General features: G+C 36.9%; 1 protein-coding gene across 7 annotated transcripts in view; it reads right to left on the minus strand.

Annotated features, from left to right (window-relative positions):
• PDE4D (phosphodiesterase 4D) overlaps positions 1-26,227 on the minus strand; it is a 314,096-nt gene that overhangs the window by 104,741 nt on the left and 183,128 nt on the right. The window contains exon 1 of one of the 7 annotated variants that reach the window (XM_039709606.1): positions 24,553-24,891. The exons of the other annotated variants lie outside the window; for them this stretch is intronic. Within the exon in view, the coding sequence (XP_039565540.1) occupies positions 24,553-24,617 (65 nt within the window). The 5' untranslated portion in view covers positions 24,618-24,891. Of the gene's footprint in view, positions 1-24,552; positions 24,892-26,227 lie in introns of those variants that run through there. 7 annotated transcript variants of the gene reach the window in all.

The raw sequence follows: 26,227 nt of genomic DNA on the forward strand, positions 1-26,227 counted from the left end.
TATATATGAACTGATATTTTTATTTCTTTGTAGCAAATTTAAGAAAAATTTTTGCCTTCCATTACTTAAAACATTTCCAGTCAATTGTAACCAAATTATTTTAAAAGGAACATATGATCTAAATCTGAATTTTCATGTACCACTGTAGAATTCAAGCCAACTATCTGTTTGTGGCTTTGAGTTTCCAGTTCAGCGATTCTGAAAGCAAGCCCTATGATTAACTCCATATTTAGAAGCGATGTGGATAGATTTTCCTGTATCAAAATTCCAAGCAAAAGAATAAAACATGGCATTTTGTGATTTGTTTTTAGCAGCAGAACTTGGCTTTTGCTCTTGGCATTAACTATTTTTAGAAACATTTGAGTGTACAAGGCTCAATATTAGGTCTAAAATTACAAGACTTAGTATTAAAAGCCCAGGAAACAGACAAATAGAAGAAGTGTAGCACAAAAAAACAATGAAGCTGACTGGTTTGTAGGAACTGGTCAACTCGGACATGTTAACAAAGGAACTCTGACTATCTATTTATCTTCTGTGTCATGTTTTCCTAGCAAGCATCTCAGGAAATCCAGTCTCTCAAAACAAACTGCTTCATGTTTTGTTATAAAGTTTCCAAGCAAGAAGTTTCCTGTGAAGACTATTTAATTTCTTTGGTACTTTAGCTTTGAATTGTTTCCTGGTACTCAACTGAAGATGTGCTTTCCACAATATCACCTCATTATTCCTAATTATTACTCAGTGGTCTATCCATTTGGCATGAAACTTTTTTCTAAGGCACCTATTTCATCAACTTGTGTGTTATGCTCAGTTGTACTGGGATTCCTTTTGTTATTCTTTTTATTTTTTTCCTTAGAGAGAATGTCATCCTTCACCTGGCAAGTTTCAGTCTCCAAACTTGGTCTTGGGAGTGAACATCTTTCTACTAATGTGATGCTCAAACTGAATTCCAGATTCCAGATCCTATCATATTGATTTGATGTTTTGATGTTTCTTTGTAGCTGAAATAGTTGTCTTATTTTAGTATAACAACAATTCAAACAAGAACCACAAGAGAAATGAAAGAAAAAATAATTTCCAAGAAATGTGGTAATCTGTTCATGCTTTTACTAGATTTAAGTCACTTTGTATGGTTCTTCTGATCTAATAGACCTAAGGGGATTAATATTTCCACTTTTAGATAACAAAAAAGCCACCAAGACAGTAATTATTTTTTTCCCAATGCTTCTGCTAAAATCTGTGACAGTTTGAGAATTAGAAGTATTTTGGGCAGTCTGAAAAAAAGAACGCTGAAAAACATAACCACTTGATCCAGACATGAGAAAGACTAGGTAGCAAGCCCTGGGGTGCTCCAAGTACCCCACAAGCCTTCTGGTCCCTGCCACCCCCATATGCCACTGCTGCAGGTACACTTCAACTGCATTTCAGGGATTACAGTCTCAGCTGGACTGATGGTTCTCCATTCTATTACTGTCATTATTTGATTGCAGTCTATCTGTCACCATTCACTTAAGTCATTAAGTGAGTTTATGATTCCCCAGGGATGGGGAATCCACAACTTTCCTGGGCAACCTGTTCCAGTGTCTCACCACCCTCACAGTAAAGAATTTTTTTCCTAATATCTAATCCAAACCTACTTGCTTTCACTTTGGAGCCTCTCTCCCTTGTCCTGTGAATTCATATGCTCTTGTGAATAGTCTCTCTCCATCCTTCCAGTAAATTCCCTTTGGGTACTTGAAGACTGCAATTAGGTCACCCCAAATTCTTTTCTTTTCCAGGCTGTACAAACCTAACTCTCTTAGTATTTCCTAATAGGAGAGTTGCTCTATCCCTCTCATCACCTTTGTTCCTCCTCTGGACTCCCTCCAGCAGGTCCATGTCCTTCCTGTGCTGTGACCCCAGAGCTGCTGCAGCCCTGCAGGTGGGGTCTCAGCAGAGCAGAGGGGCAGAATCCCCTCCCTGCCCTGCTGCCCACCCTGCTCTGGATGCAGCCCAGGACACGTGTGGCTCTCTGGGCTGGGAGTGCCCATGGCTGGGTCATGTCCAGCCTCATAAGTCCTTCTTATGAGTCCAACTCACCGAGCTGCCCTTGATCTGTTCATCCCTTCAGGTGTTACCCTGACCCAAGTCCAGCACCTGGTCTCACCAAACTTTTTGTAAGATTCCCATGCACTCACTTCTTTGGCCTGTTCCTCTGGATGGCATAAATACAGAACTATCTTCAGATCTTTTTTAAAAAGTCACTTTACCTAGTTTATTCAAGTTCAAGAAAAATAGTTTTTCTTTCCAGGGTGAGTTTTGGTCCAAATATACCAACTTCTCTTTCTGCGCTACTACCTTCTGGGCAGTATTTGGATGCTGGGATACAAAATCAACTCAAGTGTGACCATTTGGCATGAATTTACTGTAATACCATTAATTTTCTCTTACTTTAAATGTAGTAGAATAAAATTTCAAAGCATATAAAAATGCTTACTTTTCAATTAATGAAAATACGCACACCATCCACCAAGCATATTTCCTAACTCTAGTTAAAAGGCAGTTTCCCTAAGATATTAGCAGAACATGGTTGAGAACCAAACTTGTGCCACAGATGGAAAATTCAATACACTGAAAGTGCTCAGCCTCCTCTTTCTGTGAATCCAGTCAAATGCCATCATCAAAAGCAATTAAATTGCTTATATTCTTTATTAATTACTGGTATGATAAAGCAAATGTAGGAAAACAGGGAGTTTCCCAGACCTATAGTATTTAAATGCATTTAAACCCTACGGTACTGATGAAAATACAGGGTCCATATAATGGGTAAAACATTCCAAGCCATAACATTAATATGCATTAGGAACCTTCCCAGCAAAACACGTCTTTCTGAAACATCATCATATACAGCCCCGATGGTGATAAATGCTAGGTCACAGAAGATATGGTTACACCTACCCTGTGATTAGTGGCAAAGACCTTTTACAAGGAGTACCTGTGACAGAAGGTGGCAAGCCTAAGGGCTTGTGGTTACTTCCATGGCATGAATTTACTGTAATACACAGTGCCATTAATTTTCTCTTACTTTAAATGTAGTAGAATAAAATTTCAAAGCATATAAAAATGCTTACTTTTCAATTAATGAAAATACGCACACCATCCACCAAGCATATTTCCTAACTCTAGTTAAAAGGCAGTTTCCCTAAGATATTAGCAGAACATGGTTGAGAACCAAACTTGTGCCACAGATGGAAAATTCAATACACTGAAAGTGCTCAGCCTCCTCTTTCTGTGAATCCATTCAAATGCCATCATCAAAAGCAATTAAATTGCTTATATTCTTTATTAATTACTGGTATGATAAAGCAAATGTAGGAAAACAGGGAGTTTCCCAGACCTATAGTATTTAAATGCATTTAAACCCTACGGTACTGATGAAAATACAGGGTCCATATAATGGGTAAAACATTCCAAGCCATAACATTAATATGCATTAGGAACCTTCCCAGCAAAACACGTCTTTCTGAAACATCATCATATACAGCCCCGATGGTGATAAATGCTAGGTCACAGAAGATATGGTTACACCTACCCTGTGATTAGTGGCAAAGACCTTTTACAAGGAGTACCTGTGACAGAAGGTGGCAAGCCTAAGGGCTTGTGGTTACTTCTTGCTATTTCCCCATACCAGAAAATACAGCACAGAATGATAGAACCATAGACTGGTTTGGTTTGGAAGCAACCAAAAAATGATCTCATTTCAGCCTACCTGCCATGAGAAGGAATACACCTTCCCATCAGATCAGGTTTTTTTAGATCTCCATCCAACCTGACCAACCTGAACACTTCCAGGCATGGGGCATTCACAACGTTTCTGGGCAACCTGTTACAGGGGTTTACCGTCCTCAAAATGAGGAGTTTCTTGCTAACATTTAATCTAAACTTATCCTTCTTCATCTTAAAGCCATTACCTTGTCTCTTGTCACTACATTCTCTCATACAATGCCTTCTTTGATTGTTCTTGTAGGTCCCCATCAGGTACTGGAATGTGTTCTAATGTCTCCCTGGTGTTCTAAGTCTCCCTTCTCTTCTCCAAGCTGAACAAGCTCAGCTCTCTCAGCTCATCCCCGTAGAAGAGGTGCTCCAGCCCTCTGATCTTCTTTGTGGCCTTCTCTGGATTCATTCAAAAATGCCCAGGTCCTTCTCAGAAAGAGATCCAGTGAGCCAGGAGGTGTGACTATTATGACAAGAGGACCTGCAATCCTCAGCATCACTTAGTTCATAATTATCAACTCTTTGCACAGCTGACCTTAAGGAACAATTTCTTCAAAAATTGTGCATTGAAGAAAGTGGATAAGTGTTGTGGACAAAAAGGCCCAAACAGAAGAAGCTCTAAAGCCCAAATGACAGGGACCATGCACACAGAAGATGATTTGTTTTGTGCACAGTACAATGTGCACACATCAATATCAACATGAAATCAAGGCCAGCTTCAGAGGATGTGGACAGGAGACAGCTAGATAAGAAATTGCAGGTGTTTCTTTAGGTATTGTTCTAGATTGCCCATGACAATGAAAGCTCTAGATAAAGGACACATAATTATATTTGACAGGAAACTTTTTTTTTCTCTCACACCATTGTAGTATTTTTCTCATTGCAATAAGTAATTGCTGGCAATTAATTGCAAACAAATTCTACTTCCACAAGAATTTGTGTTGGGATATGTTAATAGTAATTATCATTGAAGGCAAGCTATATATTTTGTAAAGGGTGAAAGCTCAAGGTACTAAGACCTTCAGAGTTCTAAATTTTTATACTTTAGTTTAGAAAAATTGTTTTATCCTTTCCACTTCAGTTCCTTTCAGTTCTTTAAATTCTGGGTATTGGATTTTTTTGTTTCTATTTTTTTAAATATTTAATTATTTTTATTTTATACTGTATTTTTGTATTTAGTTTACCAAATGTGCTAATTTTTTCGCTTCCTCTTCCCTAGACTTCTACCAAATGTATTAAGGCATTGGTAGTGATTTAAGTTCTGGAAGTTCTTTGTCACATCCCGACAACAACCTTGAAAGGGTAACAAGTTCAGGAGCTAACCTTGGAAGATTTCTGAGATGAATTATGTTGTGCATACACACTTACACTTGTATTAGACCTTAAGCACATTCGCTGAGTGCATGTAACGTCAAAGACAATTCATGTCAATAGTCCAAAGCAAATTATAATCTACAAAAATGAATAATTTGGGTCTTGTTTTTCCAGATTTTTAGGAGATCATTTTAATGTTAAATGTATTATTACAATGCCTAATAGCATTATCTAGGAGGGCTGATTGGTGTTCCACTGTTTGGAATTGTGGTTTTTTGCTGCTAAATTGCTAAATTCTGTGCTGCAATTTTCTTCCCAAGTTTTTAAGAGGGAAGAGGGTCAACTGTTGATAGAAAGTGACAGAGGAAATGATATCTTTTCATATTTAAAATGTTCTTGGAACTGTTTTTGAGATATTCTAGTGCTCATATTTTGCTGTACAAAGTAGGCTTTAGCAAAATGTCTACAAAATGTTGTGATTTTTTACAGATTCTGTGAACCTTCTCATAAATTTCAAGAAGTTATAAGTATAGGCCAAACTCAAGTCTGTCACCTCATGTATCAGAATTATTGAAAAAGTCTGAAGTGTTGTTTTTTTTAACATCTCCTGTCTTGCCCAGAGTCTCAGAGGACTCTGAGGAAGAAGCTCCTGTTGTGGGAGGGAGTTTGTGTCTTTCACCACAGAAGATAGGTACTGATCAAAGAGTGATTTTATTATCAGGAACTGGAAACAATTGCTCAAGCTGCAAAGCCCCTGGTAATGAATCAGTCACTTACACCAAGGGACTGGTTCATCATGCATCACTAGTTAAGTATTTTTCCTGCTTGAGGTATCCATATGCTTAAGCCATCAACACTCACAACTTAAGCCATCAACACTCACAACACAGATTAACTCAGAACCTCTGAGCAGCTACTGCTCAGGATGGATCAAAGGTCCATCAGATCCCCTGCTCTCTCTCTGGGAGTGCTAAAAGTGAATGCCAATGGAAAAGGGTAAGAAGAAGCAAGTAGGAGTGCTACATTTCCCTTGTAACCCAGCTCCTCATCATTTGCTCACTGTTTCATTGAAAAATGCTCTGGATGCAAGACTAATTCCATGCCATGGAGATGGATAAAAAAAAAAACAACAAAGTCCTGGACAACGTGTTTTGAATGTTTGAGTTAGGTAATACTTTCACTTTAATCTCTGTGGTTTAATACCTACTAAGTAAGGACGATACAATTCCTTCTATCACAAGGGTGAGTCAAAAATTAATTTATCATCTGTGAGAAGCAGTAAAGTGTCTAATGGTGAGCAGCACAGAAAAGCTAATGAAAGCATTAGAGCTGCTTTTACAACACATTGTAAACAAAAATTTACAGCACATTGTCAATAAAGCATGTGACCATATAATGAGAAGCAAGAAAATTATAAAATACTGAATATCTCATTAATTGAGTTGCATTTGTTTTGAGTTCTCAGTGAAGTAAAAATAATATAGAACCACATAGGTAAAGCATGAAAATATTTAAGCACGGGACTAAACCAAAGTGCCAAAGTCAAATGCAATCTTGGATTTTGTGCTTGACTTTTCAGTCATAATAACATCTATATCAGTTTATTGTATTTATATTTGAGCACATGTTGAAGACCCTTACATTTACTATTGTTTATCTCCAGTTTTCTATTTCAGCCTGCTGTAGCACTACCAACAGCTGTTAATGGCAGACCATCAGAAATCTGACTTCAAATGCAGTGTTGCAGGTTTGCCTTCTAAAAATTAGTACATAGATTAAGAACACATCCCATTTTGGCTATAATACATGTTTGATTAACTTCATCTTCTGCTCATCCTCGAGATCATCGGAACACGTCATTCACAGTCTCATTTTTCATTAACTACTACTGTAATATAAGCATGTTCTTGTTACAGTCTCTTGTGCTCCTATATTGTCTGTTTCCACCAGTCACTGTAAGATCTCTATTGAGTAAATGACTGATGGATTCTGAAAGCAAATGTGACAAAGCAAAACATACAGAGCTATAAATTTAGTGCTTTATGTATTAATAAAACAAAGAAAATACTATGAGGCATAAAGTTACTACACATATAATACAGCACACATTTGTTAAAACATCTAAACAAACAAGAGTCTAAAAATGCTCAAGGACTATTAAAAAATTAACTAGAAATGAGAGAAAAACCTCCAACACTGGTTGCTACAGTCTTCAGATGCCACACACAGTGCTAAGCTAAGCATGCCTCATCAAAGAAATGAGTGTTTCTTGGTGAAGGAATGTAGTAACAGAAATTCCAGTTTACATTGCTTGTAGCAAGGCATTTTTTTTCCAGTATTAAATAAACCTACATGCAGATTATATGCAGTTAATTGAGAGAGCAGCTGAAAAATATTTTTTTCATAAATGTGACTGACCTGGCAAGCCAAAGCTGTTAAAAATCACTGTGTATTGCAAACAAAATCTTCTGTAAAATTCTTCTCACAGAGCAAGACCAAATCATTCTATTAAAGCTTACAACTCAGCCTAGTGCAATGCAGAATTATATATCTGTAGATCTAGCAAGGCCAGTCCAAAATTTCTCAACAATTACAGATTATCTGTAAGAACAAACCAACTCCATAGAATAAGTTTCATGCTCCAATTGACACAAGATATTTGGGAGGGGAGATGATTGCTTTCTACTGGTTTTGTCCACCAACCTTCTTCTCTGCTGTATCAACTCATCTGCTGTATTTATCCATTGGGCAAAATGTCCTGCCTTTTCTCACCCTTTCCACAAACCCTTCCCCAAACTTGAAAAGAATGAATGTTTAAACTAAAAAAAAATTCAAAATTCTGGACAAATCATAACAATTGAACTATAGAGTTTCTCAGGATAAAATTATTAACATGACGTATGTTTACAAATAGAAAAAAATAAATCAAAAGCATAAGGGCATTTTTGTATAATGAAATTTCCCGTTACCAGAAAAAATTGTGCATGATTTACTTAGTGCAAAATAGTCAGGCAACTGACTAAGAATTGTGAGGCAACTAGATTCCAGAAGTCTATTTTCTTGATCCTGATGTCATTACTAAAACTGGGATAGGACACGCCATAATTGCTGGCGCCAAGGAGGTGATTATATCACTCAGGAAACATTACAAAATGCACAATCCAAGAGATCGAGGAGAAACTCCACTATCTCTCATCAGTTCCTAAAGATGAAAAAATGTCAGCGTAACATTGTTGCTTTTGGAACAACCTCTTCAGCTATTTTGCCCTGACATCTAGCTGTTTCACGCTGTGAAGCGCTCCCAGGAGAGCCGGCAATTTGGCGGATGAAAGCTTCTTTTGGAGCAGCGCTGTTCCGCGGAACTCGGCCGGGGCGCCGGAGCCCTGCCTCGTCCATCACCGCGCCGAAAAACCCACCCGCAGCCTGGCGTCCCAAGGAGAAACCCTAGGCAGACAGGAAGGGGGGCCCAGCTGAAGGAGAGACTATCAGGATATCCTTTGTTACATTTGTTTGTTTTGTGGGAATAAAGTAGAGTTAGAGGATACAGAAACCTGTTCTCTCGGTGGGTGAGTCATCCTGACTTAATCCTTTCTTCATCTTACATTTCACTACCTGCAAGCTTTGTGAAGAGCCAAGAGTTCTGAATCTTAAGAAGCAACCAAAACAAAGCAAATAATAACTTACATACCACCTAAAATTAATACCAATTAATTTTAGTAGTGGGAGTTTGAATTTGGTAGTAGGAGTTTTGGAGTAGCAACAAGAGAAGTATCAGAAACACTGTTTTTTAAAGGATATATCAAAAGCAGATACAGGTGAGGAAATGAGAAATTTAGATATTTACTGGTTTTCCTCATAAAAAATTAGAATTTTTTAAAAATTAGAAATTTTTAAGCGTTTAGAAATTTACTGGTTTTCCTATACAAAAAACAGTTTTCCTCTAGAAAACCTGTGAAGGAATAGGAAGAATAGAAGACTAGCTTATTTGCTTGTTTTGGTATATTTGCTTTTCAAGATCCCCTCAATAAAAATGCAGTGGAAGAAGACATTAGAACAGGTATTTTGTAAAAGAAGAGAATAATAGAGAAAAAAATACAGGAAAAGAAAAGACAATAAAATAAACCACCAGCAAACAAAACAAAAAACCACCCTTCACTAAATATTTATTATAAGAAATTTTATGAAAAAAAATTAGAAAACAAAGAAGAAAATCTTTGTCACTTCAGGAGAGAAGCTGATTAGATTTTTTAAAGATGTGGTTTTATTTTTTCCCCACCATGCAGTAGTTCTATAAGACAAAGAAAACCATTCTGAATTCTCCCTTCAGACAGAATTAAGTGGTTTGTTTGGGGTTTTTTTTGGTTTTTTTCAGAACAGTAAAGGACTAAACAAATTTTTTAAAAAGAGTTAAATGGACAAATAATGCACCAGATGAAGTGTTACTGAAGTGTAAAGGAGAAAAAACCAGTCAGTGGCTAAATATGTGCTTAGAATATCCTACTACACAGCCCTGCCAGGACAGCACATGGGCAAGTATTCCTCCTGGGAATTTCATAGTTTTGCGTTAAGGAAGCCTCGTCAGTGCATATCTTCCCACACTATTCTTTATTTACCCCTCCCAGCTGTGGCTTTTTGCCCACAGACTTTTTTGTCTATCCATGAGAAACATAGATGATTGAAAAAGATAGCAGGTTTGTGTACTATTTTCCTCTGAATTTTTTCCATGAGTGTTAATAGTTAAGACAATGAAAACAGAAAAAAAATTATATCTGACTTCTCCAAGGCATGAATGAAGTAGCATTCAGTAAATACAGTTTTTGTTAATGAACTTCAGTGTCAACATAGAAGTGCAGTTTAGTAAGCATAAATTTTCAGAGTGTTCATGGAGTTGTACAATTTAAGGGATAATATGCTGGAAAAATTAAATGTTTGATTAAAACAAAATTAATCCCTCAATGAGTATTTAAAGAAGAGAGGTAAGGCAGAGAATTTTTGCTTATACTTCAAATATTAAAGTTCATACCATTCCCTGGCATGTGAAAAGGTGAAATAAACAATTATGGGAATATCTGTATCATTTAAGTCGTCAAGAACTATTACATTATACAGTAATGTTTGTGATGGTCTCTATATTCTATCCTTTATGGGAAGCTGGATTTAATTTATTTTCCAAGCACCTGCAATAAAAAATGTTGCACTAGACCTCATTCTGCAAAGCTAAATTTCAGGAAATGGGTCCTTTAATTTACCATCAATGAATACAATGTCTGAGGCTAATTTAACATCAAATGAACTAGAAAGTAACTCTGAAACCAGATGCTGGTTCTGAGCCACACAGAGATAGCAAGGTCAAAGAGTTTCAGAAGTCTGCTGTCAAAATCATTATTCACCAGTATTTTTATGGTAAAATCCTTAACGAGATTCACACACTTAAAAAAGAGGAGCAGAAGGCAAAAGGAGAATGGGCTGGACATGTGTGGAGAAGGAAGAAAAAATAAAGGATCCTTTAAGCAAGCTCATCCCTTTTAGGAAATATCTATTTGCAGCAAATGAAATTATAGTTATCAATACTTCATATTAAAAATTCAAGAGAAGGGATGTGTTAGTGAGCAAAAGTACATTCTGAGTTGATAGCTCTTAGATTTTCTTCTCTAGATAAAAAAAAACCAACCTGAACTGAAATTTCAATTATTATCGCAATTTTATTATTATTTTATTTAAGTGGTCTCATCTGATGATTTTTGAAAGCAACTGGAAAGTTCTTGAAAACTAACTCTTCAAGTTTTGATTCTAGATTTTCAATTGCCAACAAGTATTTAAACTAAAATAAAATCTTATTTTGAAGTAAAAGTCCAAATATTACCATGCTCAATACCTCAAATAGAAAAAAAAAAAAGAAAAATTGAGAATGCAGAGAGAGCAGCTGGTCTATCTGAATGTTAAAAAAGATACAGTGTTTTGCTTTCAGTTACAATGAATCATACAGAACTTCTATTTCTAGTACCAGAAACCAATAAGAACATAACTACTGGTTGGAAAATCAATCAGTTTTAGGTGATGAAGCAAAACATTCTGAGGAGCTACTGGAAACTGAAAAATGCATTCTTCCCATCCACCCAAACCCGTGTAATGATACATATGCCATACCAACGGCATGAATACAAAGCAATATTCTAATTTTGAAATAAATAAGTGTAAGAAAGTTATAAATGCGCAATATCAGTAACAAAGTCATATGGTCATTTTACTAACATGGGGAGAAACTGTGGGGGAGGGAAGTCTTTCTGTAGTGGAAAAGCTGTTTGGACAAGATGAAAAGCTGTGATGGCTTTACAAAATGTCATTTCCTAGTTATTCATTTCCAGCCTTTTTCAAGAATGGATATTCCAAGGAGAAAAATACACTGCTTCACAGCTGTGAACATCCTGCTTGCCAAAAATGCAAATGTAATTACTATCTGTGAATCAAAGAAGAACTGTGGCACTGCTGATAGATATGAGTAAGGCCTAAACCCTGGCATGTTAATTTCATCCTTGGAAGTCTTCAGGGCTCTGCTGGCTGGGGCTGTCAGTAACCTGACCTGGCGGAGGAAAGGTGTGTCTGCCCATGACAAGGAGGTTGCAGACAGATGGTCTTTAAGGTGCCTTCCAACACAAACTATTCTAAGGTTCTATGGCTTTATGGATATGCAGATCTCTACAGGTGAAATTCAGATTCATTGGGAAGAGCTCTCTGTGCATGTTTGCAACTAGAACATTAGTTACAAACTGACTGATAACAGGATCACAGTTGTAAGAGAAAAAATCCTTTTAATAGGCAATTGTGGTATTTGAGTTGTCACAAACACTAACAGTTTATGAAGGCCGACGCTACCACTAGGGGTTCAAAGAGTGGTTCCTAATGTTTTCCCAGCTCACGTCTCTGACCCTTAAAGAATGGAAAACATATGTCAGCAATTAAGTCACTAATCATAGAGTTACCAAGCATAAAAACACTGCCTGTGCCAATATCAACTGAGTCACTTAATATATTTTCTCAAATGTCCTGGACTCTACATGGCACCAAACCTAAACAGTCATTTTGGTCATACTGAAACCTAGGCAAGAATAGATCTTTCCTTAACAGCATGGAGTTCAGAGCAGGTGGCACTGAGGTGACTATCATGTCTTGACTAATGTCAAAAGGGACATTAAAACAAAAAACAAAACAGAGATTAGCTTGGCCAGTGTTCCCTAGAGAATAAATCAAAAAACAAGCTTTTGCAGACTGGGCTGCAAAGGGCACAGCTTCAATATCACTGAGCCAGCCAGCATCATTTTCCAGCTCATTAAATGAAGGTTATCTGAACAGTTTGCTTGAGAACTGACACAGAATAGGTTGAACTTTTGAAAAGTAATTAATTATGCAATTTTAGCGCCTACCACTGATGATCAGCAAATTTAGACCAAGGGGTCTATTGACTTTGATTCCTGTATTCTCTTCTCATGCCTTTCAAAAATATTCTAACTTTTAAAAGACCTCTTATGCTGTGTATATTTCCCCTCTAATACTGCAATCCCTGCACTTCCCCCTTCTCCCCACACCCCGTGTCAATTATTCCTTCATTCTTGACAGATTTCCTCTATGTGTGGGTAAAAATGAAAGATTCTTATCACCAGGATTTCCTGTAATATCAGGTAACAGCCTGGTACACACAACTTTACTGTCTTTGGGTTCTAAATCACAGATTTCTTTCTATTGTGAAATATATTTTGAACTGTCAGCAACTTAAGGCAGATAAAACTATCAAATCAGTATTTAAATATACTAAAGAGAGGGAGAAGGTAACAATCTACTCACCTGTTTGGACACTGACTGTCTTCTAGAACTAATAGAGTAGTTATAGAAATGGGCACTGAATAGTAATACTGAAACTTTGGAGGTATGGGGATACTTACAGTGCAGGTTTTGGTGTATCATGAGCTGCACACTAAGGAAACATTACATTTCAAATTTTAGAAGTCTGTTTTTTAAAGCACAAGAAAAGAACTGAGAGTTATGAAAGGATATGTTATGAAAGACAGAGCCAAAATGTTCCCTATCCAAGACACAAACCAAAGAACAGCCAGAGTGACTTGACCAGAATATTTTTTCCCTTATCACAGGAAAGGCACACATCTACTATCTCATTATCTTATTCATGCAGAGGTTTTACTGCAGACTAAAGGCAGAAAAGAAGTCAGCGAAACATCATTGTTATTCAGTCTGGTCAGAAACTAATCACAATAGTTCCTGACACACACCCAATTCTCATTTCAGCCCTGTTATGTTTATAGAACACAATCAGGACTGGTTTAACTTTTTCAGAAGCTCTGAAAAATTAAGTTGTGAAAGAGTGGGTATTAAAGAGTGAATAAACCTAAAGAAATTTAGAAAAGAATGGAACAAGAGAAAAAATATGAGCCAGAAATGAAGAGCTATCAAAACCCAATTGTCTGCTGCTGTAAATAAGCATTTACTTAATTTACAGTGTAGATTTTTTTTTTCCATTTAAATGAACAGTTGTTCCCAAGTAAACAAGACTTTAGGACTGAGCAGAGTATATTTGAAACTGCAACCTGTTCAATTACATGAATTGTTTCATGCCAGGCAGTTGGATGACTGTCAAGAGGTAAAAAGAATAGTAGGAAACCAAATAATTTTAGTTCATATATTTCAATTTCAGAATTCAGTATTTTAAGCCTAAGTAATGTAAAATTGAGGATTACATAAAGAAAACCAAAACTCATTTGGAAGCCTTAACAACATCTCCATAAATGTTCCTTTCAACCTAGCTGCCTACTGCAAATTAGTTTCAAGCCATGCTTTACAGAAGCATGCTCAAATGGAACGGTGTTTGTACATTTTTAATTCCTTTCACATCAGTTAAAATGGTTTGAAGAAAACTTGTGCTACAATGAAAGTGGGTGGGAAAAGGGACCTCAGGCTTCAGCATCAGCAAAGGATCCCTTCAGGGCCTTAGTTCAATTTACAGCCAGTAAGAGCATACGCTGGGGTTTTCTCCCTTTCCACTACTGAAATTCTCAGGGTAACTGCATGTGTTTGGTAGCCAAAATAAGTATGCAAGGAGTGAAACAAGGGACTAATATGGCCTCTGCCACTAAGAAACATCTGCTGATGAGTATTACCAGAACATCTACCAGCTGAGGCCTTGATGTTACTGCTGTTCTTTTGCGGTCTGAAATTTTCATTTGTCATAGGCAAATAATGTTCTATTTTACCCTTATTGGGTCTGTCAGAGGAAGCTTAAATAGAAGTCTCACACTCTTACTGCAAGCACAGGCCTCCTGACTTTTAAATGTTCACCTTTACTTAATCATATTTCTCTCCACAAAATGGGGCTATACCTACCAACATTTTTTTATGCAGTTTCAGATTTAACAGATGAAAAATAATTCAAAACTGTACACAACAATCAGACAAAATCTAACCGGCATCTGTGAAACAGCATTTCAGTCTATCAAATGTCCTTCCTCTGTATATCCTTTTTTCTGTGTGCACTTCAACAGCAACAGATAAAAGCATTATCGCATTATTGCACCATCTTTATGCAAAACATGCAAAGTAAATATACATATTAATGAAGAACAAGAAGGAAATACACCCAAAAAAAATCAGTTTTTGCCTTTTTTTTTCCCAAGGCAAAGCTTGAAAAAACAAGGTTTTTTAGATCACACAGGGAAAATTAACAGCACAGGTTTGGTCAGATGTCTAAACTTGAAAGTCAGGGTCCCCAGAAGTTCCTGGGAAGAGAGCTCGGAGGAAATCTGGGAGCACCTCTCTATATTAGGATGTAATTTCTGATTTTCTGAACAGCCCTCTGGACTTCTACAAATTCCCATGCTGACTATGCAAGAATAGGTGAAGAGATTGTCTTAAAATGGTATGATTTTAAAAGCAACAGATCTTTTTCTCACCTTTTAATTTGTGAAATTTACATTAAATCTTTAATTTTCAAATGTGAGAGCTTAGAATGTTGTGTGACTATTAGACTTGAGTGTATAAACATTACTCAAGGTATACTGAGAACAAAATAGAAGATTGGTGAAAGAAAGATTTTTATGAAAGAAAAATATTTGACTGAAAAAAAAGTTAGAATCGGGAAAAGCAAAAAGGTGTTTATGCATGGGGTTTAATTCAGATACCTCAGGATGGCATGCAATGAAAATCAACAAGACTAAATACAAGTAAGACCAAGAAGTTCACTTCTGCACATGTGATGCACTTCACCTGGTCTCGTAGAACATAAGGAGCACAGGCTTTACCACACTGTGGCTTCTCACAATAAATGGGAAGATATACAACTTGTGAGAGATAAATAAAATTTTGTGCTCACTGGACACACTTGGAAAATACAACAACAACAAAAAAAGTTATACTGTATAATATAGATGATATATTTCAAGTAGATATGCACATTTCTGTGAAAGGACTTTTGACCAACTTTACAGGCATCACACATGTAAGGTGCAAATATACTAAAGGGATTAAACTGATTTGAACATATCTGTATTCATGGTATGGCAATAAGGGTGTCAAACAATGTAGGAGATGTTGAACTAGGAAGGATGGAAGCTGCAGTAACGCAATTGCTCAGTTTTAGATATAAAAATACCTATTTCATATCTGGAAGTTTTGAAGGCTAAAATTGAAACCAGTATTTTTTTCATTAAGTGAACAGTATGAAAATAACAGTTTTCTGGCAGTCTTGCAAAGGTAAATTTTAATGGCATTCATATGGCAAAGGCTATTTCTAACTCAGTTGGAAACTCAGACAGAAAATGTGCATGCAAATGGGAGGAAGCAAAGGTAAACTAGTTAGTGTCAGAACCCAATAGTAAGGCATCTATAGAGGGCTAGGACAAGAGAAAAAGAAATGTTGGTTAAGTCAAGGAAAGACCACATATCAAGTGAAAGCATGGCTCACAAGCTTAAAACTACTAAATGTGGAAACGTCTGAGACAATAAAGATGATTATGGATATAAAGCTCTGAGAAGATGGTCTTATATAACTGATCTCGTGTAGGGGACTCTTCAGGGCAGCAGCACGCAAGAAGCTTTCACAGTGAGTGGCTGCTTACTTCTCAATATATACCTCTTGGAAAGAATTTCCTAAAAGCACTTGCTGCAATCTGCCCCGATGTGTGCGGGGGGGATGCTGGCAGCAGCTATGAGACGTGGTACAACACCACGTGGAATTAGTGACCGGGGTTCCACAAGCAGCCTGTCACAGTGTCAGAGGGTTCACTGCCCTTGTTGCAGCAGCATCCCACCAGCTCCCAGGGCAGTGCAGCAAGAGCCAACATGCAACTCTTTGCCACGTGTTGTACTGCAGGAATGTCGCATTTGTGTCCTCTTTTTGAAACTTGTTTTGGGTACACACCATAGAGAATTTTTTTCAGTAGGTTATTATATAACTGTGTATGGGAAGTTCTTCAAAATTTAGATAACTGTTATAACTACCCCAAAATTGAAACTTTAAAAAAAAAAAAAAACCCGCAAAAAGTTTACAATTATTGAAAGAAATTTAAGGATAAATTTCAGAAATACTGAATGTTTTTTCATAAAAATATATTCCTTTTTTTCCAGTCTAAGCTAAATTTTTATTCAAATAGTTTATTTTACTAAATATTAAATTACTAAATTGAAACAAAGCACAATGGGGCTACAAGAATTAATTTTTTTAAAACTGATCTGTGCTGGATTTATTTTGAGAGATCTGACAAAGAAAAAGTAAGTTTTTAATGTTTCTGAAGCAATTATCTTTCTTTTTTTTAGTGCTCAACATTTTGATAGAAGGGAAAAGTATTTCTTAAATAACTATAGAGAAAATTATTTTTGAATTAGTGCATGAGGTTTTGAGTGTATTAGTATTTGAGTGTATTCATAAAAGCATCAAAAAGTGCTGTTATAAAACTTGCAAATGAAATAGAGAAGCAACAAATTTAAGTCATGAGTTCTCTGTGCCTCTCAAATCCTTGAAAATGAGGTCATATGAACAAATCTGTTTCTGCCATTTAGCTTCTGAAACTGTTGTCATTTTGTGCATTATAGATCTGAAAAGCTTTCATGATTTTTGATGAAAGAAAAAAATATTTAAAAGGTCATATAATATTGTACTATGCACCTAAGTCATTAATGCCCCCATCTTCACTGCATCAGCAATGGTACCAAATAAAGAAGTGCAGAAATCTACTTCTGGTTGTGTAATGTGAGCTAAGAAACATACTCTAGTGCATATTAGTCTGAATTAGAAACCACCATAGCTGAAATCTGATGAGAATCACAGTAATGAGATTAAGTAATTTGTGCTGTCATTGGAATGATGACATCACGGCTTAGTGATTTCATGGTTGTGAATTGACCTCACTTTTTGACTGCAAGGTTCTTCCAATACTATATTTTGGCTAAGCAGTTGGCTTATTCTTGCTGTTGTGTTCTAATACTTCCTATTCCATACTAGACTTCCCTTATTTTATGTGAATCTTCCCATTATATTATAAGATAATAATAAAACTACTAAATATTGAAGTATGTATTCAGCACAAGCTAAGTTAGTTTCATCAGAAATAATTAGTCTGTCTTTATATGCATACTGCAGGTGTCCACATACAAGTTAGATTTCATGTATGTGCATTAGTTTTTGAGTGTTTCTTAGGTTGATAAAATCGTTGACATCAAGAGTATTTCTTTTTCTGAGGCAGGCATCTAAAATATGTCACAGAGACATCATACCCTCAGAGCAAATATTTCTTTCCACTGAAGGGTTACTAGACCAGGTATGATAGAAATCTGTCTCGATGAGCTGAATCCCACCTGTTATGCTTTACACTATAACTGTGCTTCTCAGAATACAAGGTAGGAAGAAAGATAACCCCTCAGTGTGAAATTAGATGCAAAAAATTGGTTCAGACATGGTGCAATGGAAGGCAAGGGAGAAGACTTCCATCATGTCATCTCAGCATTGATCCAGATTGGGACTACCTTCTATCCTCACTTGAACCAGCTGTAAATGGGCTTTTGGTCATTCAGCTGAGCTGTCAAGTGAACTCCCCATGGAACTTGCTGTCCTCTCTGTTATTTCACACTAGGGACAGACACCGAAATGTCACATCGTCACTGGGCCTCATGGATGTTAGATTTGAACAGAGCTTTGTCCACAAGCTGATAACATACCAGATGTGCTCAAGGAGAAGGTGTGAGAACTGTGCTGTAAAGACAAGATTGTATTTTCAGGAAAACTGAAAGTGTTCATACACTCAAGTGAATGGCAGAGAACTAAATGGTGTGGTTGTGTGTGGTGGAGAAAGAATTTCACATAAATTAATCTGGATGTAGATTGAAAGAAAGTATCTTGGAGAAAGTGCCTTTCTTTGCTGGAGTCACACTTTGCATTTTGTTCTTTTGGCATGATTTCTAATATTTGTTTATTTAAAAAAAACCCCCACATTTGTTATTCCAATAAGGAGTTCTACTCATATTAACGTTAAAGTAACTGGATTTTATGATGGCAGCTCTAATTCTTCTGCTCTACAAAAATACAGAGATGGGAACATGCCAAAAAAGTGGCTAAAAAAACCTAGTAAAAATCATTTAAAAATATAGCTCAACCTGAAATGGCAGTATAAAAGGCTAACAGCATACTGGACATCCACAAAGGTGCTGTGAAAAAAAACCAAACAACTGTGTGAGAACATTGGTGTGTTCACATCTTGGGTAATGCCTGCCTTGGTCTTTGTATTTCAAGGACACAGTAGTCTTTGAGGAAATACAATGAATGGGAGCTAAAATGATCAAGGGATGGGGCAGTAGCCTGTTTAGGAAAACACAAGAAGTCTACAACTTTTCTGTGTCTACAAGAAAAGGCTGAGGAGGTTATAACTGAACATCACAGAATCATGAAGCTGTTGGATAAGTGAATGCAGACTCTTTCCTGAAATGCTGCAATGACAGAACTCATCTTAAAGCACACTAAAGAAAGTGGCTTTCCTACATAGGTGAAAGGCTGTCAGAAGGCTGTAGGGGAAGACAGTTTATTGGCAAATCCAGAAAAGAGATTAGGCAAACAGGTACATAGATGATCTGAAAAAGAGAAGGCTATGGTGAACACCCCTACACAACACCAGTAAATGCTGGAAAACATGATGGACTGCTGAAACTGGACAGGGACTCAGGTATGTATTCCTGTTGCTACAGGTGATGACAGAATACTAGGTTAGGAAGACTATTGGCCAGGCCCATTAGGACATGTCTTATTCTGTTAGAAAATAGACTACTTGATAATTTCAAAATCCACCACAACTTTGTTGACAAAACTGCAATTTTTCCCTTTCATTTGTAAAAATAACATTTTTAACATATCCCACTCTGGAAAACAGTGTCAAACTGACTTTTCAGACTTCCTCACTAGCACTGAGCAATAAATAAAAGCATATATACCACCTTGAATTTCTATGGTTGTCTAGATTTGAGGCCCACATGGCTTAGGAAAGCCTATTTTTCTTAATGAATTCACCTATGAAATCCATCAAAGTCAGACTTAATGTAGGAGAGACTATATCTATAGCTTGCAAGCTTTCCTCAACAGAAATCTCACAATTTTACATATGATACTTGTACTTCAATCCCTACCTATGAGTTTGAATGGTGTGCAGCTTGCACTGAACTTTCCCAGCACACTCTATTCAGCTACTAAAAGTGCAGTCAGATATTATGTGAGGTCCCAACCCTCTTTTGTTTAAGAGCAGTTTTATAAGATATGGTAACAAGGGACAAGTAATATCACCAACAATGCCTCACAGAGACAATCACAATACTCTAGAGGAAAAGAAATTCACCCAACACAGAAATTAAAAGCCTTAACCCTTTAGCAGCCAAGTGATATGAACACTGTTAATATTGTTCACACTTACATTTGCCCACATTAACAAGGATTCCTTCAAGGAGTACCCTGGGTTTGGTGTTGATCTCACCAGCAGTGGGATTCCCATCCTGGAATTCAGCAGCTAACTTTAAATACAGGTCTGATAATAATAACCTACATGTATATGGCTCATTCAGTATCATTTATCTTTGTAATGGCAATAGGCTTTCTAGCACCAAGGGATTAACCAAGGAACTGAGTTGTTTTGGGATGTCCAGTTCCAAAGTAGCGTGATGTTGCCACAGCTTCCTCCTGTCAGACAGGGCTACCAAAAGACTGGGTCACACTTATTCCAGAGTTCCACTTCACAGTACCTTTAAGTCAGGAGAGCAGTGCACCTACCTGAGGTCAGCATAGCTGAATGTCAGCTCGTTTGTTTGTTCTAGCTCATCTGGCCCAGAAACAATGCTATTCACTGATGTCAAGCCACAACAATTTTGCTATCTCCATTCAATAAAATTGTACTTAGCATCCCTCTTGTGATCCACATATTAAAGGTCAGGGAAAGTCCATACAAGAGATCAGTTTTGCCCCACTTATCTATAAATATGTCACAGACTGATAAATCCATATTTGACAACATCTTTCAGTAATTTCCACCATATTGCAGACAAGAAATATCACTGACTTCTAGAGCTAAGTAAGACCAGGTGCTTTTTTTTACATAGTACCAAAGACTGAATTGTTGAAGACCTCTGCTCTCTGGGTGACTAGACGGGCTGTGCCCTTTGCAGGTTAACCTACACTAAGTTCCAAAACCCAGAAAAGCCTGAACTGGCCAATATTACAAAAGCAAAAGAAAAGCCGGTAATGCCAACTCACAAAGTAAACATATAACTATCTCTAGTCACATAACGCAGAAAGAATTGTGGAAAAAACCTGACAATACTCCAGACGCTTATAGCTCTTTTGGCTAGTTTTATATATATATATATATATATATATATATATATGTATAATGAAAAACAAAGGCAGTTGTAACGTCTGATCAACTGCACTACTTCCAGGCAGTAGGTTGTAGTCTGTCCAGCAAATGAGGCTGCTTGCTTGACTTGTAAGCAAGCAAGCATTCTTAACTTCTCACTTAAACTTCCAAAATTTTAATTAAGTTCTTTCAAATAGATTTTTTTAATATTCAAAGTTATCAAAAGTTATTATTAATTTAAATTATTAAAAATTATTATCAAACAGTCAAGAAAATATAATCATATTATCATTACTCCACACGCTTATATCTCTTTTGTCTATTTTTATATATATATATATATATATATATATATATGTATAATGAAAAACAAAGGCAGTTGTAACGTCTGATCAACTGCACTACTTCCAGGCAGTAGGTTGTAGTCTGTCCAGCAAATGAGGCTGCTTGCTTGACTTGTAAGCAAGCAAGCATTCTTAACTTCTCACTTAAACTTCCAAAATTTTAATTAAGTTCTTTCAAATAGATTTTTTTAATATTCAAAGTTATCAAAAGTTATTATTAATTTAAATTATTAAAAATTATTATCAAACAGTCAAGAAAATATAATCATATTATCATTTGGCTGTCTCAGGCAAAGTTTAATTCACTGTTATTTCTTTACTTCCTTGTTATTTCTTCACTGGAATAAAAAGACACATCAATTGTCTTAGTTGAAAAGTCTGCACAAACATTTATCCCTTCTAGACTGTTCTCCAGAGGATTCATGATATAAAACTATACTTCACAATCACACCCTGAACTGAGGAATGAGTGGGAATGGGTGGTAGAATTGAGCAGCAATAACATGACAGGTAATAACCCTTATATGTCACTTTTTTGTTTGGTATAAATACCAACCATCTGCTTTTACTTCAGTCACCATAACATGAGGATAAATTTAACAAGCCACACAGGAAAGAGAAGGATTGCCTTCAGTCCCTACCATCACAGTAAACAGCAGCCATTCCCAACCCATGCAGTTTTAAAGGGGAGGCATCAGCACAGCCTGGGCTCACCTGCATGTGCTCCAAGCTAGCTGGGGTAGCAATCACAGTACCACTCATGCAGATACCCTTTGATTGCTTTCTAATATCGATACCAAAAAGAATACCACGCTTTTGCCACACATATGCTTTTACACTGAACTTACTGTATCTTTTGGACAAAGAGGCAGTCTGATTTCAGGGCACCAAGAGCAGAGGTTTCTCTGTCTTATGTTTACATCTCTTCCATCCTTTTACTGGCCTCTGTGCTGGCAGCCCAATTTCTGATCTTCACTGGAACTTTATTCACATGAGAAATGGCAGAGGAAATCTGGGATCATTTTTTTCTCAAACTCTTGCAAGAGGTGTATGCAAGGGTTTGAGAAACAGTCCTGTCAGTCAAGTCCCTGTGTTCTTGAGACCCATCTTCTCCTTCCTCCCAGGCACTCCTGCTCCCCTTACATAGAGTGGGATCACTATATCAAGAGATTCAAAAAGGATAATTATGCTTTTCCTGTCTTCTGGCCTGAACCCCTACTACTGCTTCTGATTTAACCCTGACTTAATTTGTCCCTAAGCATTAATATTCTGGCAAGACTATATTACTCTCTCCTAGAGAACTGCAGGCCAGTGCTGACCCACGGGTGCAAACGCACAGGTTCAGGCAGCAACGCACACGAAGCAAAGTCAGGCAGACGCTTTGGAGGCTGGTCCCGCTCAGGCCCACCTTGGGGGCGGCTGGCAGGGCAGCGTGGCAGGGTGGGCTGGCCCCAGCCGCCCCCTCCCTGGAGGCAGCCAGCAGCTGGGCTCGGTGTGGGCAGCCAGCAGTTCCCTCCCATTCTCTCTTATCTCTGCACTCCGTTTTCCCTCTGGTTGGGACAGGGCCTGCCTGGCTTTGCTCCACACCGCTGCAGAACAGCATGTACCCTCTCCAGCAGCCTTCAAGTGTCTCCCTGAGAGCCACCTCTGAGCTCGGGTCGTGTTCCCAAACAGCAGGGTAGCAGAGGACTCCCAGCTTACAACCAGCAGAACAGGTATTCTCAGATATCAGATTAGCGCTATGACTAAAGGCCACAGCAACAAAAGGGAGGCAGGAAGGTATTTTAGACAAAATACTTGGGGCTCAAATTAGCCTGCAACTACTAGTTACAAGGATTTTTTTTTTCTTCTAAAGTACTTTTTTTCCCCTGCAACAATTAATGGAGGCAGTCAACAATTGAAAAAAAAAGAAAAAAAGGAAAATTTAATCAGAGGTCCTGATTTATTTGCACAGTCGTACGTAATAGCTAAGGTATGTATGTTTTAGCTCACTTCCTTGGAGACACCCCACAGAATGCAGCACATTAGCAATATTTAGTTTACCAGCATGGCATTGAATTTTAATAAAGACATAGAGATACTACTTACTGCATTTATTTCAGCAGAACTCTGCCTTAGCACTTTCTGACAACAGCTAGGACTACTCTTTAGATTGAGTAGTGTACTTGTTTAATTTCCTTTTACTACAAAATGGTTTCAGTAAAAGATAACTGGAAGAAATTTCTAACTCCTTTAACAGTAATACTGACATGGCTTTACCTCAGAGCCAAAACTATTTGAAACACAAAAGTTTTATAAGGCTAATATTCAATTAACTGGATGTATATCCTCACAAAGAACTGTATTTAGTCACTAGTCTATCCTCAGTAACACATCAGCCATTTATATATTAAAAAGCTATAATCTAAAATACATCTTTTATATATGTAAAATATAGCTATGAACAATTAGTCTATTATGTGTTTATTAAAATTATGGTGGCTTTATTAAGACACAGAGAGAAGAACAAAATGTGGGACACATTAAGTGAGTAAATGGAATTTATTTCTCATACTTCATAGAAAGCTGTGCTGTCAGTGCCTACCAAGTTTTTTAAAGCATTAAATGGTGCTTAAAAAGCGTAAAGAAAAAGAATTATTTAAAAGACAAAGCCTTGCTGATTAATAACTGAAAAATATTCAAGAAAATTATACAGACAGATCAGTATCACAGACTACTTCTACTCCTCTAAGCCTCAGAGAGCAGGGGAAACACATGAAGCATAACACAGCAGAGTCTCTCACATGCTGCTACAAAGTCTGCTGCTTCTCAGGTCACATCTCTACCAGTCAGTCTATTTATGCAGCAAAGCTACATGTAAGCATCCCAAAATAGCTCACAGAACCTATAACTTCATTTCACTCTCCAGTCTCCAGAAATGCAAGATTTGTCTTATGATTTCTCTTCCTGAAATAAGTGTACTGAAGATTTTTAGACAGCATACCTAACTGTAAGGATTGAACCCGACTGCTGAATGGGTAAAATCAGTGTAACATGTTTAAAAATGTACGAAAAGGGTTCTCTTTTTAAAAATTAGAAACACTGCATTTTACAACAAAAAGCTACATAATTTTGTTTCTTACTAATAATTGTTCAGCAGCTGAACATGTTCAATAACCATGCAATACCTATCAAATCAAAATTAAAGCTGTGACTTTCTTAGGACACATCTCTGTGTCATAATAGAGAGCCTGAAAGAAACAAGCGAACCACATTACCACATTGCGTCGGCAGTCCTTAAGGAGCTGGTAGATCGGGATCTTGGCTTCATAACAATGCTCATTTTGAAAAATTCCTTCAGTATTACTAGCAGTCAGATGTCAGTTGTCCTTAAAAAGCTCATTCTTAAAGTACTCCATTTCAAAGTATTTTTTTAAATCCTCTGCTTTTTAACACCCTCCAAATCCATCTTGTGTAAAAATCCAGGCTGTGGAGGAAGAATTCTAACATGCTGCAACTCCTTCCTTTTTCATGCTGAGTTTACTCTAGCACTGTGCTGTTCGGAAATGACAGTGCTTTTCTCCTCTGTCTTGTGTTGCCCTGGGAGGAACTAGTCTATTTTGAACCTATTCTCCCTTCAGGTCACATGAGAATGAAGGCAGCTGAAAAGAGTCCCTATCTCTTTCTTTCAGTTTGATAACAACAGGTTTAAAGGTCAATAACATTAAAAAAAAAAAAAAGTGGAAAAAAGAAAAGAAACAATACTTCTGGATAATAAATGAAAGGAAAGGATGAATGTAAGTTACAGTAACAGTTCTGAGTTTGCTAAGAAATTCCACTTAAAGACATGCTAGATAAATTAGTCTCTGTGGAGTAAAGGAAGGAACAAAGATTTTTTTCTTGCCAAATCAACTAAAACCCTCACCCATAAATTAAATTCTTCCCTTTCTCTTTGTCCTAACACTTGCTTAGATATTGTGAAAAAGTATTATTGTCTAACTTCACAAACCAGAAAGCATTCCTGTCTGAAAGGTATTCAGAACACTGGGGGAAAGTTAAGTAAAAATTAAACTCCTTGTTGACTGTTAAAGTCAACACACATACAGATAGTGATTGTTATTAATCACTGAAGGACAAAATACCTGACTTGAAGAACTACAACATGACACCCTTTCTGCTGTACTGCAGATATCTTTTCCTGTTATAATAATTACATTGATAGTTTATGCATTTCTAAAAAACATTGAATTTATAATTTCTGGTCAAAAAGTTATCATAACAGCTTTGGGAGTTAATTCCTATGTTGATATATTTAGCAGTTTCAGCATTAAAGGAGGTGGAAATGCAGCAAACAAAATAGGGATTATATTATTTGATTTATAAATTTTTGAAAATGCTCTGAACAGTTAGAATTGGTTTTAAACTGAAAGAACAAATTTATTGCTGAACAAGTGTTTGCATGCTTGATAGCCATTCCTTTGCAGTCTCTACAAGTGTTGCAGTACATTATTTTGGATGGGAGTGCATCTACATTAATAATGAAAGCAAGCACTGAAGATTCCGTTTATAAAATTTATATAGACTTGGCAAATAGAAGGAAAATATGATAAACAGATTATGTATCAAAAGATAAAAAAGATTAATCAAATTAGAATGTGTGTAAGGCTCTCTACAACCTTTGCACTTTATTTTATAATAGTACAATAAAATCTATTACCAACTACACTCTATATCACCAGGAAAGATCCTAACTGGCCTGGAGGCTTTTGCCAGTGATCTGCATACAAATTGTTCCACAACAGCAGAAGGAATGTTAATAACGTTTGTTGCTCTGCGTTCTGTTCTTCACGTTTTCCATGTTTTCTGGCACTTATCCCTCAAATATCACTTAGCGACTTGCAAAGGACCATTTTTAGGGGTTCTATGGAATCAAAAAAGTTAGCTTCAATGAAT

The sequence above is a fragment of the Passer montanus genome, unplaced genomic scaffold, assembly GCF_014805655.1.
Source record: "Passer montanus isolate IOZ18808 unplaced genomic scaffold, ASM1480565v1 scaffold22, whole genome shotgun sequence".
NCBI lineage: Eukaryota > Metazoa > Chordata > Aves > Passeriformes > Passeridae > Passer > Passer montanus.